At 42.3% G+C, this 17,208-nt stretch overlaps 1 protein-coding gene across 1 annotated transcript in view; it reads left to right on the top strand.

Moving 5' to 3' along the window:
- Window positions 1-1,832: 1,832 nt before the first annotated feature.
- Window positions 1,833-17,208, top strand: part of LTK (leukocyte receptor tyrosine kinase) — a 102,988-nt gene continuing 87,612 nt past the window's right edge. The window contains exon 1 of the mRNA XM_074867820.1: window positions 1,833-1,937. Within this exon, the coding sequence (XP_074723921.1) occupies window positions 1,895-1,937 (43 nt within the window). The 5' untranslated portion in view covers window positions 1,833-1,894. The remainder of the gene's footprint in view (window positions 1,938-17,208) is intronic.

Here is a 17,208-nt window from a genome sequence, read left to right as displayed (position 1 = left end):
TTCCAGTAGACCAAGGTTTACTTTTCTGAGCCAGGACTCAAACCCTCAAAACTGGCTAATGAGCCAGTTGGTCAGAGATTAGTCACCTTCCTCTCTGCTTTTACTTTCTGCTTAAAAGCATCACATGCATCTATTTCATTTTTACAGAATGCCTCACATTTCAGTAATGAGCCTCAGAATTCATCTGTCTTGGCCAGACTAAATGAAAACCATGGAAAATGTGAACTTCTTTAAAACTGAGTATTGTCAGAAACAGTGTGATTTCCTCTGTCTCTGCTGCTACTACCAGTTCCTTGCAGATACAGATTTTTTACATTTCTGTTCATAGGAGGGTTTAGGCAAGTATAGAAATTCCTGAGGTGCCTCTACTTTTTAACCAATTGGAGTAAAAAATTACCTGCTTTCCAGTCCCAGAGCCTCAGCCAAGAAAGTTATTTATGAAGAGATGGAAAGCTGGCAGACCTTTTTTTGTGTGTGTCTTGGGTAGGAACACACACTATTCTTGGTTTATTACTTTGCTTGGGGGACAGTTTATATAAATTTAGTTAATAAACAACCAATAATGTCTGTCTTTCTTGCTACTATACTGTTGTAATTGATGTGGCCATAGAGAAAAGTCTCAGAATGATGTTTTCTTCTAAATCATCCAGGTTGTGTTCAGAAATATGCCTCTCTAAATCTGTTGAAAATAACAATATGTTGCTGAACAAAGAGCAAATTTGGAGATCCAAATATATGGTTATAGCACAAAAGCAAGTTCTACCCTTGAGCAGTGCATACTTTCCATAGATATCAGTAGAAGATTCACAGAAGGTTAAGTAAATTCACTAAATTTTTAGCCTAATCTATGAACCACAATTTAAAATGCCATGCAGGCATCTGCCTTGAAAGTGCCAGACCCATCAGGGCTTTAATTCACATCAGCTCCAAATTTCTCCAGTGCCTACAGTGTGACTCGGGTACTACGTGATAAATTCACAACAGTTTCCAATCTGAATTATTGTAGCCCACAGCCATGATAAATGATGCTAATTTGGATTAAAGCACTCCTAATCCAGAGTAAAGGTATCCACATGGAGAATTAATCAGAAAGAATGTATTCGGATTATAAAAAGAGTATCTGTTCTAAAATAAAGTCCCCCTGTGAAGGAAAAAGCCACATGCAAACAAATTGAAGGCAGAGTGAACTAATGTAATTGAAATGCTGATGGACCAGAAGAAAAAGGACTTTAACAAGTAAAGTGATTGAAGAGCGAATGCAGAAGCTTGCAGGCAGAGTACCTACACCTTACTGTATTGCAGGTCCCTGTTGCATGTCTCACCAACTGAGGCTGTCTTGCTCAGGAGTTAGGTAGTAGTAAGTGAAGTTAAGGAAAGGAAGGTGGGTATCTAGGTGTGTAAATAGGTCGGATTTCTCTTTCAGGGCAGTCAGTGAAAGGACTTCCAGGCCAAGGGAATCTTTTCTATCATCTTAAATACAAGCTGAGTTTGGTTCGGGCAGTGCATGTGTCTCGTGTGTGTCATTGAGGCAGCTGCAAGGGAAGACTGAGAAGGGGGAACAACCCAGTAAGATGCTGAATTCAGCTCTTTCTAGTGAATACTAATGCCTAAAAAATTTATAGATGGATGTGTTCACGTCTGAAGGAACTGCCTTATGAATTTGCTGATCGTGCGGGAGCGGTATGCAAAAGAGGAGGAGGAGGGAAGGGAGGAAGGGCGGGAGGGTGGCTCTAGGACCCGTGCGAGCCTTCCCGAGCAGGAGGTGGGAATTCTCCTCCAAGGCAGCAGGAGCCCGAGCCCAGTCTCAGAGCTCTGCAGAGCCCTCAGGAAGAGCCGGGCACGTCCCCTCCAGAGCCGCGCACCCGGCCGGGACCTGCCCGCGCCCCGCAGAGCCATGAACCGGCTCCCGCAGCTGGTGCTGTGGGTCATCACAGTGGGTAAGGAACTTATTTTTTTCCCCCCTCATCTCCTTACGGTGCAAACTCTCTCTTATGCCCAGGGACTCAGACTTCTTTCATTGCCCCTTCCTTTTAACCTTTAAAGCCAGTAAAACATTCTTTTCAAAACAGGGGAAAAAAGGAGAGGGGGCAGAAAGTACTAGCATAGAAGGTGGGTGACATGTGGGAAGATAAATCTTGATGGTTATTGATTCGAAGTAAATTTTGTTCACTGAAATGAATAGGTGATTCGTAGTTTTAGGAAGGCTGCTGCTGCCCGAGGCTCTTAGGCTGGAAGCAGGCGCTGTCATTGTACAAGGGCTCAGCAGGAAAATAACCGCTATACCTCAGGACCGTTTTGCTTCTCTGATTACTGGATTGCTTTCTCTGGGACTGTTTTGGAGAGGTGGGTGAAAGTAATGCTTCAGGAGTAGTGAAGGTTGCTTACAAGAAAAGGTGTAGTTTGGAGAAGATGCTTTGTCTAAGGAGAGAGATGAGGGAGAAGGTATCGGGACTATGAAAGATGGAGTTAGGAGCTCCCTCCGAGAGAGGGGTGCTCAAGCTGAGTTTTGAAAGGAATCTTTTTGCTGGTCTGTTTGTCATTGTCAGCTTTGGTTCTGAAATGCAGAAAGAGGAATGAAATAACAGAAGGAAAGAAGGGAGGGAGATGTTAGGAGGGAAGCTGCAGTAACAGGAGAGAAGTTGGGAAGCGGCAGAATGCCCACAAGCAACGATGGAAGAAAGTAGGAGCGGGTCACGTTTGCTATATGTGCACAGCGGCAAGCAAATTCATTATGAAGATTAGGAGAGAAAAAGCTGTATCAGGACATGCTGAACTTCTCAGAGATTGAAGTTATAATAATGCCCCCAGTGCAGAGACAGGGATGTCATCTTGGTCCTTAGAGAAGGATCAGGAGACACTTCTGTATTTCTCAGTGTAATAAATCATATTACTCCCAGGCAGGGAAGGAGGTAAGGCAAACAGGTTGTTGGTGCTATGGCTTGCTCTTGCTAGTGCAGTTAAATTCTGTCTCTGGCTAAATGCTGAATCAGTATGTATTTTCTTTTATATGAAGACAGGCTGGGACATCAGTTTTTAAGCAGGTTTCATTGTTTAGTTCTATTTACAATTGAATGCCAAAGCATAGCTCAGAGCTTTTGGTTTCCTGACTTTTTCTGGCCTGTTATTCCTATTGGGAGGAGGTTGCTTTACCATCAGAGGGTCCCCGGGCAAGCAGAGCTGTGTGTCCCCACAGCCTCAGTTCTCATGGCATGTGGTCTCATCAAGAGCTGCTAAGTATCATCCCAATGTTTTTAGTGGAGTGACTTTCAACATGCAAGTAAGGTTAGTGTAAGGAATAGTCATTATATTTGCTGTATCTCCCAGTCTGTGGTTTGAAGCATGACTGTATTAGGACAGAGATAAAAAAAGGTGTTTCAGAGAGAGCAAGTAAAGAGCTAAATGAAAACAAATGTACATTTTACAATCTCTGTCCAATCTTCTGCCAAAAATAATCTCAATCACCCAGGGAGAGACTTGGATGCATGAGCATTTAACTGTGTAGCTGCTGTCACAATCTTCACATGGGGATTGCTTGTCTCACTGGGTTCTTATGGTCAGCTCTCAGACTCTGCAGTCAACTATTTTAAAAGCCACTTGTGTTTCCACTGAGGAAGTTTTCCGGGAGCATAATCTCAGTGTGGCTTTACATTTCCTTCTTTATTTGGAAAGCCCGAGGTCTTGGTGATGAGGGAATTTACAGGTCTGCTTTTCTCTTGTTTTAACTGCCTGGCATATGCCTTTCTAATGAGCTGTATCCTAAAAGGAAAATTTCAGAGTTCTCATCCATTGAAAAATTTTGACACACTAAAGCACGGTGGAGGTCGGAACTCCTTTTGGTGCAAAAATTAAGACTCTATGAGAAAATTCAGAAAGTTGTAGAGAACAGCAGAAAAAAACCCTCAGAAAAAGAACCCCAAAACTACCAACAAAAAAACCCAAAAAGGACTCAGTGCACAAATGTGCCTTGTTCAGTGTCAAACAACTTCGCAGTCATTCAGAGGCTGAGGTTGCACACTAGTCTCAGGAGATGGCTGGGAAGAAGGTGAAAAAAGCCACCAAATGAATGTGTGGAAGAATTTTATTTTTATTTTAAGCACCAGCCTTGCTTTGAGTCTTCATATTGGATGATCTTCCTTTGAATACTTCAGCTTGATTGAGGGGGTAGGTCAGTCCTTTTACTCCTCTGAAAAACAGGGTGGTGCTTGACCAGATGTCATGCTCTTTCCTTTGGGTGCAGAGTCCAATCTGTCTGCAAAATTACAGCACAACATATGTCCTGGGCAAACCTCAAACACCTTTCCAAAAGTGCAGTCATCTTTATGTCATTGTTGAGAGTTTTAGCTATTGAGTATAACCACAGTTCCTGAGATAATATTAATAGAGCCATTTCTCAAGTATTTCTTTACAGCCCTTTCCAGTACTTGTAGTGGAGCTGTAACAGAATAGGATATCTTACGTTTAATTTCAGCCTGAGGAATAGTTATGGTTTTGGGTTTTGTTGAATCCTTTCTAAAGCAGAGGGGCATGGGGAGGTTGGTGGCAGGTTTAGGAGTAAGACAGCCAGCCTTCTGTTTGTTTGTTTGTGGAATGGTATATCAGCATGGCAACGGTGAATGCCCTGTTGCTGCATGCTACTTCCTCCATGCATTTGTCTAACAAACTGTTTTCAGAAGCCCTGAAGGTTTTCTTCCTCTCTCTGGGTTTCTCTGCCTCTCAAAACCAAACTGGCCTGTTTTATAGAGTGAGTATTGGCTGGTTTAAATTTAATCAGTCCATACATGCATGAAGATACTTGTGTAGGAGTACCTCATTTTGTTGTAAGTCAACCTGAAATAAACCAGAGCATCTATCTCACTTAGACAAACCTTTACTGCTTTGTGTATCCCTTTGTCTGTCTAGAGGAGAGCATGCCAAGAGTGGAAGGGATGGGGCCCTATATTCTCTTTTGCCTCTTCATTGAAGAGTTTATCTCTTATTTTCTTTTTCTTGTGCCTATCTCCACTCAGTTAAAGTAACACACAGGTGCTTTCAGTACTTTCAGTATTCAGTTTTTAGTACTTTTCAACTGGTTTCAGTATTTTCACTTAAATAGTTACAACGAGGACCGCACCAAATGATCCTTAAAATTTGTCATAGGAGTTAGGTCTGTAGTTCTTTACTATGCATATGACAGCATATCCACCAATACTGTGTCCAGTCCAGATATATAATTCAAGGCACTATGACTGCCACTGAAAGTCAAATATTGGGCAGATGCCTTGAAATAAAAAAAAACCAGTTCAAGTCACAGACATTACAAAGCTGAGGACCCTTTGAAATACAGTGGAAAAGGATAGAACAGATATATGGGAATCCCACAGTAAGGGAGCACATGCAGATCAACATTGGGGATTTGTAAACTACATCAAGAGGGAGGACTAAGGTGGAGGAGGAAGAAATCAGGTAGTGAGCCGTATGTACTGTTACTTTAGAGCTGAAGACGTCGTCTTGTGAACAGCCACAGGAGAAATCCATCTCACTGTCAGTGTTACGTGGTTTCACGGTTTCTAATTAGTCCATAAGATCAAAGTTGGAGAAAAGGATGCCCCTCTCCAGTGGCGTTTCAAAAGCGTTCCTCTCCCACCCCGCAGAGTCCTAAACAGATACACAGGAGGGTCCCTGTCCTCAGCCTGCCTGTATGTGTGATGGGGCGCACGCTGGCTGTGCTGCTGCGTAGAAGTGCATCTGGGAGGTCTGTGGCTAGAGTGGAGAGATATTTTCATCTTGAAATAATTTTAGTGAAAAATGCTTTATGAAGTGGTCTAGGTTTTGAGCGGTTATGTATGGAGGTTTGTTTTGTGTGTGCACCAGTTAGATCATATTGAGACATTCAAATGAGTCTAGTTGTTTTAACGTTTTTGTTTAATTCAAACTTTTGCTCAGAGAAGTCTTTTATTCAAAAATCTTAAGTCTTTATTTAAAAATCTCAAAACATGACTTAGTATCAAATGTTTAGTTTTGACATGAAATGTTATAGTTCAACACTCCCTGAAATGTGTTGGTCTTTGCAGTTCTATAAAAATTCTGAAGAATTTTCAGGCTGACCTGTGACGGTTGGGGTTTTTTTAAAAATTTTTTTGGGCTTGCCGGTAACTTAGAAAATCCTATGTTAAAGCTGCTCAGTTATCTTGTAATACCACATACCAATTTGTACCTGGATTTGTGCATGCAGGTGGTTTCCTCAGGCTGATGTTCATTACTGTACATATGCACAGTGGCTGGTACTGTTGTTTGTAGCTTGGTATTGGATTGAATTCCTCAGAAATAAACAAAGACAACCTGAACTTTTTGCAAACCTTTAGTAAAAGCAGAAGCACAGCTCAGCTGCTGAGAGAAGAGGCAGGTGAGCTCTTTCCAGAAATAAATGGAGAGGAAGGAATCCATGGGGTTCTTACTTAACACAAATTGATGGACCTATACGGGAATACTGTTACAACAGTACATAATCTTGCCTACTGTATCTGGAGACTTTTATCTGAGACTCTTACGAGTAAGCATGATTTCTGTATTGAATACTTAAATCAGAGGAGGAAAATAATGACATTAATTATGTTAATTAATTGGATCAGGCTTGTAGTCTTTTCCTGTCTCTCAGCATCAGTCCTTCCTCTTACAATTCCTCTTCCTCCATTCCATTATAATTGCTTCCCTGCTTCTCTCCTCTCCTGGCGTGTAACAAACCCAGTGCTCTGATGTAGCCCCCCATCAGCAGGACAGGGTGTGCACAAAGATGAAACCTGCGGCAGGCAGGATAGCAGGCCAGCTTAGAAAAGTGGTGAGTTGAATGTTTGATAAGAGGTGACTTGCAACTGGTCTGACAGATGTGCTCTGAGTGAATAGGGAGAACTCTCTGAGAGTGGTGACAGATCACACCAGTGGGTTACATGTGTGCAGGAGGAACATATAGAGCCTTTGGTTCAGACTGTGACTGGTTCAGCACCATGCGGAGTTGGAGGGGCTATGCCTGGGGGATGCCAGTTTCCTGCCTTTATATGCCAGATGTGCGAGAGGGGAGCTAAGGGTGTAGGACCTTTACCACTGAGCAGATGTGACGCCAGGACCTTCCCAGGTCTCTGCATAGCTCCCAGGCAAGTGGCAGGGTGTCACTGAAGCGTTTTGCCTCCCTCAGGTGTGCTGTTTCTAAGAGCTTTCCTCAAAGTGGTGTACCTCCACACTGCAGCTTTTTCCAGTGTGTATGATACCAGCACAGCTGGGCCCATAAGGAGTAATGAAAACAGAGAGAAATGATATAGAAGGAAACAGAGATGACCTTCCAGACTTCCTCACCTAGAAAAGGCAACTCTGACATAAGTACTGAGGAAATGAAGAACTCAGAATTTAAGTAAGATGCTCATCCACAGGCCAGGTTTTAACTTTATAGGAGAATTTCAGGTTGGTTTTCTATATGTGCTCCTTAACATAAAGCTGACTAGAAAAACATGAAAGTCTACACAATTCTGTACAACTTTGTCTTCTACTTGTTGGTGAAAAACCTGTTAAGATTTCTAACTGGCTTTCTTTTAGGCAGTTGGACTACGTATTTGTTGTAGGTCCCTTCCAACTGAACTATTCTATATGAAGGAAAGAAATTCCCTGACAATGGCACTGAGTTTAAAAAAACAGAGACACATTGACACAGCAGACTCATCAGGATTAAAGGCAGTCAAGAATGAGACTCAAGTATAGAATTAAAAACCAAAGTATTTCCAAAAAGCACAGATCTAGCCTTGCAACTCAGCTTAGCTTTTCCCCTATCTATTGGGAGAGCCATGTATGTTAATAAGACATCACAGATTTTCAGCTAATTGGTATCTGAAATCCCATAAGCTTTGGCATATCAGCCAAGAATGATGCATTTATTCATGCATTTCAGTTGCTCACTTAGGATTTTTTTTTCCCAGTCTGTAGCACAGCATGTGTTTGAGGGCATAAACAGCCAAACTTTCTGGGGTTCAAGCATCTACACCTCTCCCCTGTGTCTATGTTTATGGAGATACATATTTATATTTTAAAAACATAGGAATGATAAAGTAACTGAGTGAGAGCCACACTAGGAAGTTACATGAAGGGATGTGATGGTGTTTTGGTCCACTGAGTAAAGTGCAGGAGGTAAGAAGTGTCTGTTCCTGCATTGTCACAGTGAAGTTTTTGTGCTATCCAGGAGCCAAACGAAACCCAGACTGGAACTTTTTTCCTGCCTTGAATCAGAACTAAGCCCATAACAGCAGTCATATTGGAACCTCAGTGAGAACTGAACCAAATAGATTACTGGTTCAGAGTCACAGTTCACTGAAATCTTGCTTCCCACAGCAGAGATGCTGTTGGCATGGGAGCAGCCTCAAACCATGGTGGACTTTTGAGTGCTTTCGCATTGATCTTCTGCTTTCCCATGGGACCCTCCCAAGTGCCTGCTTCCACATAGTGATGCAGACCTGGTTTGAGTGGCTCTGTGGCTGTGACCAAGGCCTTTTTCTACACGCCGAGGGTGAACTCTGAGTGCTCGGGCACTCCCCTTTGTAGCTCTGCCTCACAACTTCTGCTTCGCTTTCCTGGCCTTAGGGAGGCAGGAAGAAACTGTGGGGATACACGGAGAGGATGAGAGGTGGCCAGTGCTGGGCAGAGGAGCAGGATGGAGGAACTCTTTTTCCAGTGGAGTTTGCCAGCCAGTGTGGTTTGGGATTACCAAAAAGGTTAGCAGCTGTCAGTCTGAACCTGAGCAACCTCAGACAAAGCTGAATTTCAAGCTGGAACTGGGCTGAAAAACTTCTTTGCTTTACTAGATAGTTCATTTGACAGTTTTGCAGACCCTGGTGCCTTGACTAATACTTTAGACAATGTAAGGATCATGGACAATTGTGCTTACACATTTCTAATACCTTAGATGTCTTTTTTTTTTTTTTTTAATTTTCTGTTCCTGTTGTTATATTTAACTGAAGTTTTAATTTTCCAAGTATCTGCTATTTATAATTTTTTTTTCCTACTGAGCTCTGAGTGAGTAATACATATTTGCTACTTTGACTTCAGCAAATAGAATCGTAGAAAAGCGTGACTGCTTGAAATTTCCTTGGTCTTTAACATGTTTTTAGAGTTTGCTCTATGGCATTTTAATATGTACTGTGCTGGAGTTCAGATATCTTTACGTGAGTAAGACTTCTAAAGTATGTAATTCACAACAGGAGCATTTTCTGTGTTTACAGTCACTACAGGAGCCTGAATAGTATTTAAAACCTCTGAAAGCAGCTTTCTTTAACTCCATGCAGGCTAACAGTTCAGCCTAGATTTTAATGAGACACTGGACTTTATGAATCTTATAAGCCCTGATAGCACAGTCATCACAGAATACTTGCTATCACCATTTTTTTTAAAGTTTCCTGAAGTCCCACATGCCTCCTGGCCCTTCAAGATCTATTCGGTTCTTAGAAGAGTTTAAACTTTCCCAGAGTTTGACAGATTGTGTTTGTCAGTCTGCAATCCTAGAGAAGAAATTTGAAAGTCAATAAAATTTGCAAAAAATAACCTTGTGAATTAATTATAAGCAAAATGAGGTGAATAAACCAAGCTGACTTTTATTTAGTTATTTCAAAAGGGCTTGTATTCTGGCTATTCAGGTGGATATAAAAATGAAAGACTATGCAGATCTAGCTCTCTTTACTTCATCTAAAGCTGTACTAGATTGGTCTGATTAGACACACACATTTAGCTTCCCCTCTAAAAGCTATTTTCATTTTTGATTTCCTGACAAGTTTTGGACAGGGCATAGCTTTTCTTATTTCTTTCCTCCCCATTGTAATTCCCAAACATTTTTTCCTCTCTTGTGTGCCTTCCCACATATATAGGCATGAAATTAAATGAAAGGAAAAATCTGGGTTTTTTTTCCTGATGGAGAATAATTTTTTCACTTACTTTATGACCTGAAAAGATATGGAAAAAAAGCTTTGCTTTAAACAAGCTGTCTTCCACACTTTCCTTGGTGGATGCAGTTATCCAAAACTGTACAATACTCGGGGGTTGCTTATGATTGTTTATAATAATATTTTAATGATATATTTAATACATAGATTACCATTTTGCAGGGACATACATGACATGTGACTGTACAGGCTATCCGCTATGGTAAATCTAGCTAATAGTTATTTTTTTAATTAAGCTTCAGCAGAATTTACATTCACTGCTGTACCAGGGTACATGTGGAGTAAGCTAGATAGAAACTGCTTTGTGGCTGCAAGAAGGAGGATTGACAAAAAGCAACAGCCCAATTAATAATGTTACCGACATTCTTCCACTGAGAATGGTGGGGAGTACGTTATGTCAGGTGAATGTAGAATTTCAAACATAGAAGTGCTGATTCTTCTGCTGGATTTCTTAGGGCTCTTGAGACAGAGTCAACATGAAGAAGGTCAACATTCAGGCGATGTTTAGCTCAGCTCTCCAGCATTCATGCCCACCTCTCCTGCTAAACCCCAAACAGCAGCATGGACTCATCTTAGCTGTGTCAGTCAGACTGTAAGGATGGTTTGAAACTACCTAGGTTAAAAGCTAGCTTTCTTTTTTGTAAGTCATTTTAATGGTCCAGTTATGGTGTGACCCTATACAGCTTGTGTAGGTACAATTGAGGAGATGGTGATTGAGCAAGGACAAGAAGGGAGTTGGTCTCCCAATGAGGCCAGAGGAAGGTAGCAGGGGGAGGGGAAAGGGGGATGGAATTGTTTTGAGAAACTCTTAAACTGTTGGGTTTTTTTCTGAATCTCTCTCCTCAGTCATTGAATTAAGTGTCTTGTGAAACTAACCTGTAGGATTAGATACCTGAATTTAGACTATTTTACAGCTTAGTGATGTCTGTTTTCCATTCTTTTGCAAGGAAGCAAGTGCTCAATGTCAGCCTTGTCAGATAGATGTCAGTGTGCTGACAACCTCCATATGAGTTTTTACCACTGTGAAAATACCTACAATCCTGTTTTACTAAATAGAAAAACGTTGTTAGCTATCTAGTTTTGTATATGGTAATTTCTTAATTTTGGACCTTGTTAGTTTTTGGCATCCAGTTATCAAAACTTTTAACAGTTTTAGGCGTCGCAAAATTCAGACTAGTCTGAATCCTAGTATTGATGCTACAGTACTGAGGAATAAGAGATACACTGTGTTGTTGTGTGGCCTTCAAGGCTCCCCATAGCCCCTTAGACAAAATAGTCTGTTTTCAGCGTTGACCCGTACCATGTCGAAACTGTTGTTAGAGGAGGTATTCTGAAACAATTGGGGATAGGACTGAATCTGTTCTGAAGGTGGTGAGCTGGGGTTTACATTTATTATCTAAAAGGGAGATAGCAAAATAGTTTGGGGCGCAGGCTTAAATTTTATACACAGAATGTTTTATAAGCTCTAGCATGCACAGAAGTGCTCCCATGAGTTTTCAAAAAAAGGTCAGCTATATTTAAAACTATTCTTAAGCATGTTCTTTCTTTCTTGGTGACCCAAACACAAAAATTATAGAATCATAGAATGGTTTGGGTTGGAAGGGACCTTAAAGACTATCTAGTCCCAACCCTTCTGCCCTGGACAGGGACACCTTCTACTAGCCCAGGTTGCTCAAAGCTCCGTCCAACCTGGCCTTGAACACTGCGAGGGAGCGGGCAGACACCAATTCTCTGGGCAACCTGTTCCAGTGTCCCACCACCCTCACAGTGAAGAATTTCTTCCTTATATCTAATCTAAATCTACTCTCTTTCCATTTAAAACCATAACCTCTCATCCTATCCCTACACCCCCTGATCAAGAGTCCCTCCCCATCTTTCCTGTAGACCCCTTTAAGCACTGGGAGGCTGCTGTAAGGTCTCCCCAGAGCCTTCTCTTCTCCAGGCTGAACACCCCCAACTTTCTCAGCCTGTCCTCACAGGGGAGGTGCTCCAGCCCCCTGATCATTTTTGTGGCCTCCTCTAGACCTGCTCAAGCAGGTCCATGTCCTTATTATGTTGGTGCCCCCAGAGCTGGACACAGCACTGCAGGGAGGGTCTCACAAGAGCGGAGTAGAGGGGCAGAATCCCCTCCCTTGACCTGCTGGCCACGCTTCTCTTGATACAGTCCAGGATATGGTTGGCTTTCTGAGCTGCAAGCACACATTGCTGGCTCATGTTCAGTTTTCTGTCTACTACTACTCCCCCCAAGTCCTTCTCTGCAGGGCTGCTCTCAATCCACTCGTTGCTCAGCCTGTGTTTGTGCCTGGGATTGCCTCAACCCATGTGCAGGACCTTGCACTTGGCCTTGTTGAACAAAGGAGCAAGAAACAAATCTGGTGAGAAGTGACAGCTAAAAGTACCTTGCTTAGTCTTTCTGAGCTTGGCAAAGGATAAATGTATAGCAAGCACTGTTTTTCTGGTACTTAAACTCTCCAAGCTCAGGTTTCACATCACAGGATAGGGTTAAAAATCATCAAATTAAAACAAACATATTTATGAGCCATCTGGTTTCTGAGTCTTTGGAGTTTGTGTTTGCTATCCTGGGTAACTATTAAGCAATTTTTGTTGCTGTAATTTTCATGTCATTACATGGCTCCAGAAACTACACATTTAAGAAATACGCTGTAGAGGACTGAATTCAGAACAGAATTATAAGCACTGGCAGTACTTGAGACATTTGTTATTCTTTCAGTTGTCCTAACCTACTACTAAAAGTAAATGTACAGAATAAATCCATTTTTCCTTTTAATGTGACTTTAAATTTAAGTTAGGCAAAGTGAACTGGAAGGTTCTATTATCTAGTTCTCTTACAATATGGTAAGGGGAGTCAGATTTCCTAGGGCTGCTTTCCAGTTCTGCCACAGCGTTCCATATGATTTGGAGAAGGCTACTTAGTCTTGGTGCCTTAATCCTTGTCCTATTTTACCTGTTTCATCTCCCTTGTTTAGATGTGGTGAGACATAAAACAGTATGTTCTAGTTCCTTGAAACAGAACCAGTGCACCGAATTTATTTTTGGGGGCCTTTTTTTTAAGGCCCAAAAATTTAAGGAGACTCTATAACTCAGTTTCAGTGGACATTTAAACGTGTTGCTTTAGAAAAAAATGTTTATTCTTTTACACTGAATGTTGGGGTTAGTGTGGAAAAAAATATTTATTCTTTTACACTGAATGTTGGGGTTAGTGATAGGAGCTTTCTGACAGCATTGGCTTTTCCATTGGTGGAGGAAACAAAGGTGTTCTCCTTAAAGGTGTGCATTTGTACCGCTTTTCCATAACATATCCTTATCTGCTCCTGAGAAGGCACAGCACTGATGAATAGATGTCAAATTCCCTCTTGTTTCTCTGGTGATGTGATTGATACTCTTCATGCCAGCTCAGTCATTTGTGACACTGAGTCGATTTTCAGAGTATAATTTCATCTTATGAAGAAAGAGAGGAGTGCATATCCTATAATTGCTGGTGTTGGGTTTCTAGGTGCAACCAAATGCTGGTGCTATTTGAAAGTAACACGTTTTGTGAATGCTAACTGAAGTACAGCAATCAGCTTCTCTTTCTCCATCTCCCTCATCTTTTTGACAGAACAGAGTGGACTGAGCATTATCAGTGTTACTCAGTTCGATTTGGTTTTATGGGTCTTGGAACCTTTCCGAGTATTTTGCCTGCTGTGCAAAGCCATTCCCAATCCTCTGCACCTCGTCAGCCCTCCTGCCATGTCTTGCTCTTTCTCCTGTGGCTTGGTGTCTCTTACACACAGTGGGTAGGAGCACCTGGCAGGTTGAGCTCTGTGAAGGATGCACTGATGTCTTTAGGTCTTGTAACAAGTACACAGCTTGTTTTTTCTGCTTCCGTTACAAACACCTGGCATGAGATTTAAAAGAATACAAAGCAATCACTTGGTGTCTCTATGCCTTTAGTTTCAAAGCTCAGATTCTCAGATGCATAAAGAAGAAGAAATGAGTGTATGCAAAGCATAAAGTACACATTACTCAGGGTGAGTGTGCTCTGGAGGCGAGCATTGCTTACAGCTGCAGAGAATGCTAGCCATGATGCAAGGAAGACATTTGAAATCTTGGCTGCCAAACTGTTAAATACCCTGCTGAAATTTGTGCTTAGTTTCACATTCCATCTTCTTAGCCTCCTCTGAGTGTTTGTTTGACTGCTTTCCTCTTCTGGAGTCCAGCTGGCATTGAGAGGCTCAGCTGTTAGGAAGCCCATTTGGGAGTCTCAGCTGGCACTGGCAGACTCCACATGCTGCTGGAGCACTTGCTGGCAAAGTTGTGGTCCCTACCTTAGAAGCTGGCAACAATTTCCAGCTGAGGCTGTGAGGAAGATGTTTGAAAGGTGTTTGACTCTTGCCTAGAGCTGACAGGGCTGCGCTGGGGAGAGGATAATAGGGGTAGGTGTTTGTCCACCTTCACTGGCACAGTAACCACATCTCTTACTCAGAGACGCAGGCCTGGGCACTGCACTGTGCCTTTGGTGTGTTGATTTGGAGCTATAGCAGTGGCCACGACTGCCTTCAAAGCCAAGTGCAGGCTTCCCTGTGCCCAGCACACTGCAGCTTGCTCCCTTGCAGGGCTCCATCAATGAAGCCTGTCTTACTAGTGTCCTGGGAACTGAACTGGCTTTCCATCATGCCTCAGAACAATTTTAAAACCTAATCTTGGTCTGAGTAGAAGACAGTAAAGTAGGAATTCAGTGTCCAAACAGCAACTACTCTCTACCCAGCCTTTCCAAAATATTGTGATATAAAAGGATACGGTAACAGATTCTGGCTTGGATGCTTCAGATGTGGCTATGGTATTATGGCAGGTTACATGTCTCTCCTTTTTTTTAACACAAGATGAAATTACTTCTTGTCAAAGCCATTCCTAGGTGGAGGACAATTCAAATAGAATCACAGGATTATAGAATCCTGTAGGTTGGAAAAGACCTTTAAGATCATCAAGTCCAACTGTTAACCTAGCACTGCCAAGTCCACCACTAAACCATGTCCCTGAGTGCCACAACTACATGTCTTTTAAATACCTCTGGGGATGGTGACTCAACCACTACCCTGGGCAGCCTGGTCCAATGCTTGACAACCCTTTTGATGAAGAAATCTTTCCTAATATCCCATCTAAACCTCCCCTGGCACAATTTAAGGCTGTTTCCTCTTGTCCTGTCACTTGTTAACTGGGAGAAGAGACCAACACCCACCTTACTACAACCCCCTCTCAGGTAGTTGTAGAGAGCAATAAGGTCTCTCCTGAGCCTCCTCTTCTCCAGACTAAACAACCCCAGTTCCCTCAGCCGCTCCTCATAAGACTTGTGCTCTAGACCCTTCACCAGCTTCATTGCCCTTCTTTGGACATGCTCCAGCACCTCGATGTCTGTCTTGTAGTGAAATGCTTCGACATCTGCTTCTAGAAGAATATACTATCTACTATTGACTCTGCAGTTCCCTCAGAGTGCATGTGCTGTGCACGCTCTGTCACACTTTCTCATTACTGTAAATGGAGTTCATTCTCTGCTTGCAAAGAAGCAGTAGCTTTTATTGACCAGGTAGCTGGCTGATGTAGTGATACAGATTCTTGGAAGTGCTTAGGACACTTCTGGTATTTACAGCATCATTTGCGACTTCCTGATGCAGAAGAGTTGAGGCTTCTTCAGGGGGATCTGGCACAGAAAGGATGTTTTGAGATGTGTGATTCTGAGCGAGCTCTGAAAGAAGTTCTGTTGAGCACTGATGGGAGGCTGAAATGACACCAATGATTTTTCCATGTTACTTTCTCCTCCACTGGGATGATATCTACTGAAGTACCAGGAGGGCAGTGGGAACTCTTGACAAGCATATATAGAAAAGAACAGTACTACTCAAATATGTATTTGGTCTTTTCCTGTGAATGATAATCTGCTAACTACAGCTACAATTTCTGGCTGTTTACAGCTGAAAAGGTAAAATGAGAGCTGGGATGAGCAGTTCAAGTATGATCTAAATGTGTACAAACTCTGACAGGTGTGCTGCATTTGGTGGGCACAAGTCAGGGAACCCATGCTTGGTCTGGTAGCTCCTTTCTGGATGTCAGAAGAGTGTGCACTGAAAGTGTAGGAATTGTGTGGAACTGAAGAACCTTTCAGGCAGTGCATGTGTTAACCGTTAAAAGCTACATGCCACTGTTTTGTCACCTTGTGAGCTGCCTTATGTAAGGGACTCCACAGTGATATACTGCACTGGGGGCAGAGCCAGGTTTGCTTTAGGACTTGTCGTGATTCAGGCTTTTACTGGGGGCCAACAGAGAAGAAAACTGCACAAGCTCTTGACCTCATGTTGTTTGTTTTCCTCATTGTGCTGGCTCATGCGTGTTGGCTGGTATCCTGGGAGCAAAGAACTAAGGCTGTCTGCTGTTTGTCTCAGCTTTGAGGGCTGAGGAATAGAAACCTCATTTTTCTCCCTTGTGTGGACAGGTCTGGAGTGACCCCTTGCAGTGAAGAAACTCCAGCCACAGGCCAACAGTAGTCAGGCACTGGTCTTTAGGAAGGCTCTAGTGGGATGTGCAGTCTCTTTCTCTGATAAAGGTCTGATTAAAGTGAGTAATTACCAAAAGGAGCTGAGGGCCTCATACCATTTCCCCACCGATCACTTCCAGAGAGCAAGGGTTATTATTGTGATTCCTAAAGAACTTTTTACTTCGGAAGGTAAGCGGTGGTGAAGCAGGTCTGGACTCCAGCGACTACAGTGTTTCATGAGTTTACTCTAATAGAAGATAGTTTTGTTTTCTCTTGAACAAACATAGGAACTTGAGTTGAGATATCCAGAGATTTTCACATTTATGTGTTCTATTTGTTTTCATCTAGCGTATTCTACTTGTTTCTCGTGCACATAGACACTTTCCAGATATATCCAGAAATGCATCCAGTTGTGTTATTGTACTGCCTGCAAATGAAATAGCTCAGGACTAGTAGGAGGGGCTGTCCCCAGTCATTTTCTTTCAGGCACTATTTTGTTCATTAGTGTTTAATCAATTTATCCATGGTCTGAAACGAAGTCAGAAAATTTCCCAAGAATCCTTGTTTCTTTGCAGACACTCATTCTGGTTTCTTCTGCTTTGATGTCCTTGGACTGATTTCACACTGGGGTGGGGGTCTCTTGTCATATTCTCATCTTCAGCATGAAGCTTAAGTCAGGCTGAAACATCTTTGGAAGGAATGAATGAGAGAGGCCCCCTTGTTTTAAAA

Source organism: Strix uralensis, chromosome 4 (genome assembly GCF_047716275.1).
Source record: "Strix uralensis isolate ZFMK-TIS-50842 chromosome 4, bStrUra1, whole genome shotgun sequence".
Taxonomy (NCBI): Eukaryota; Metazoa; Chordata; class Aves; order Strigiformes; family Strigidae; genus Strix; species Strix uralensis.
This window is presented reverse-complemented; position numbering and strand designations above follow the sequence as displayed.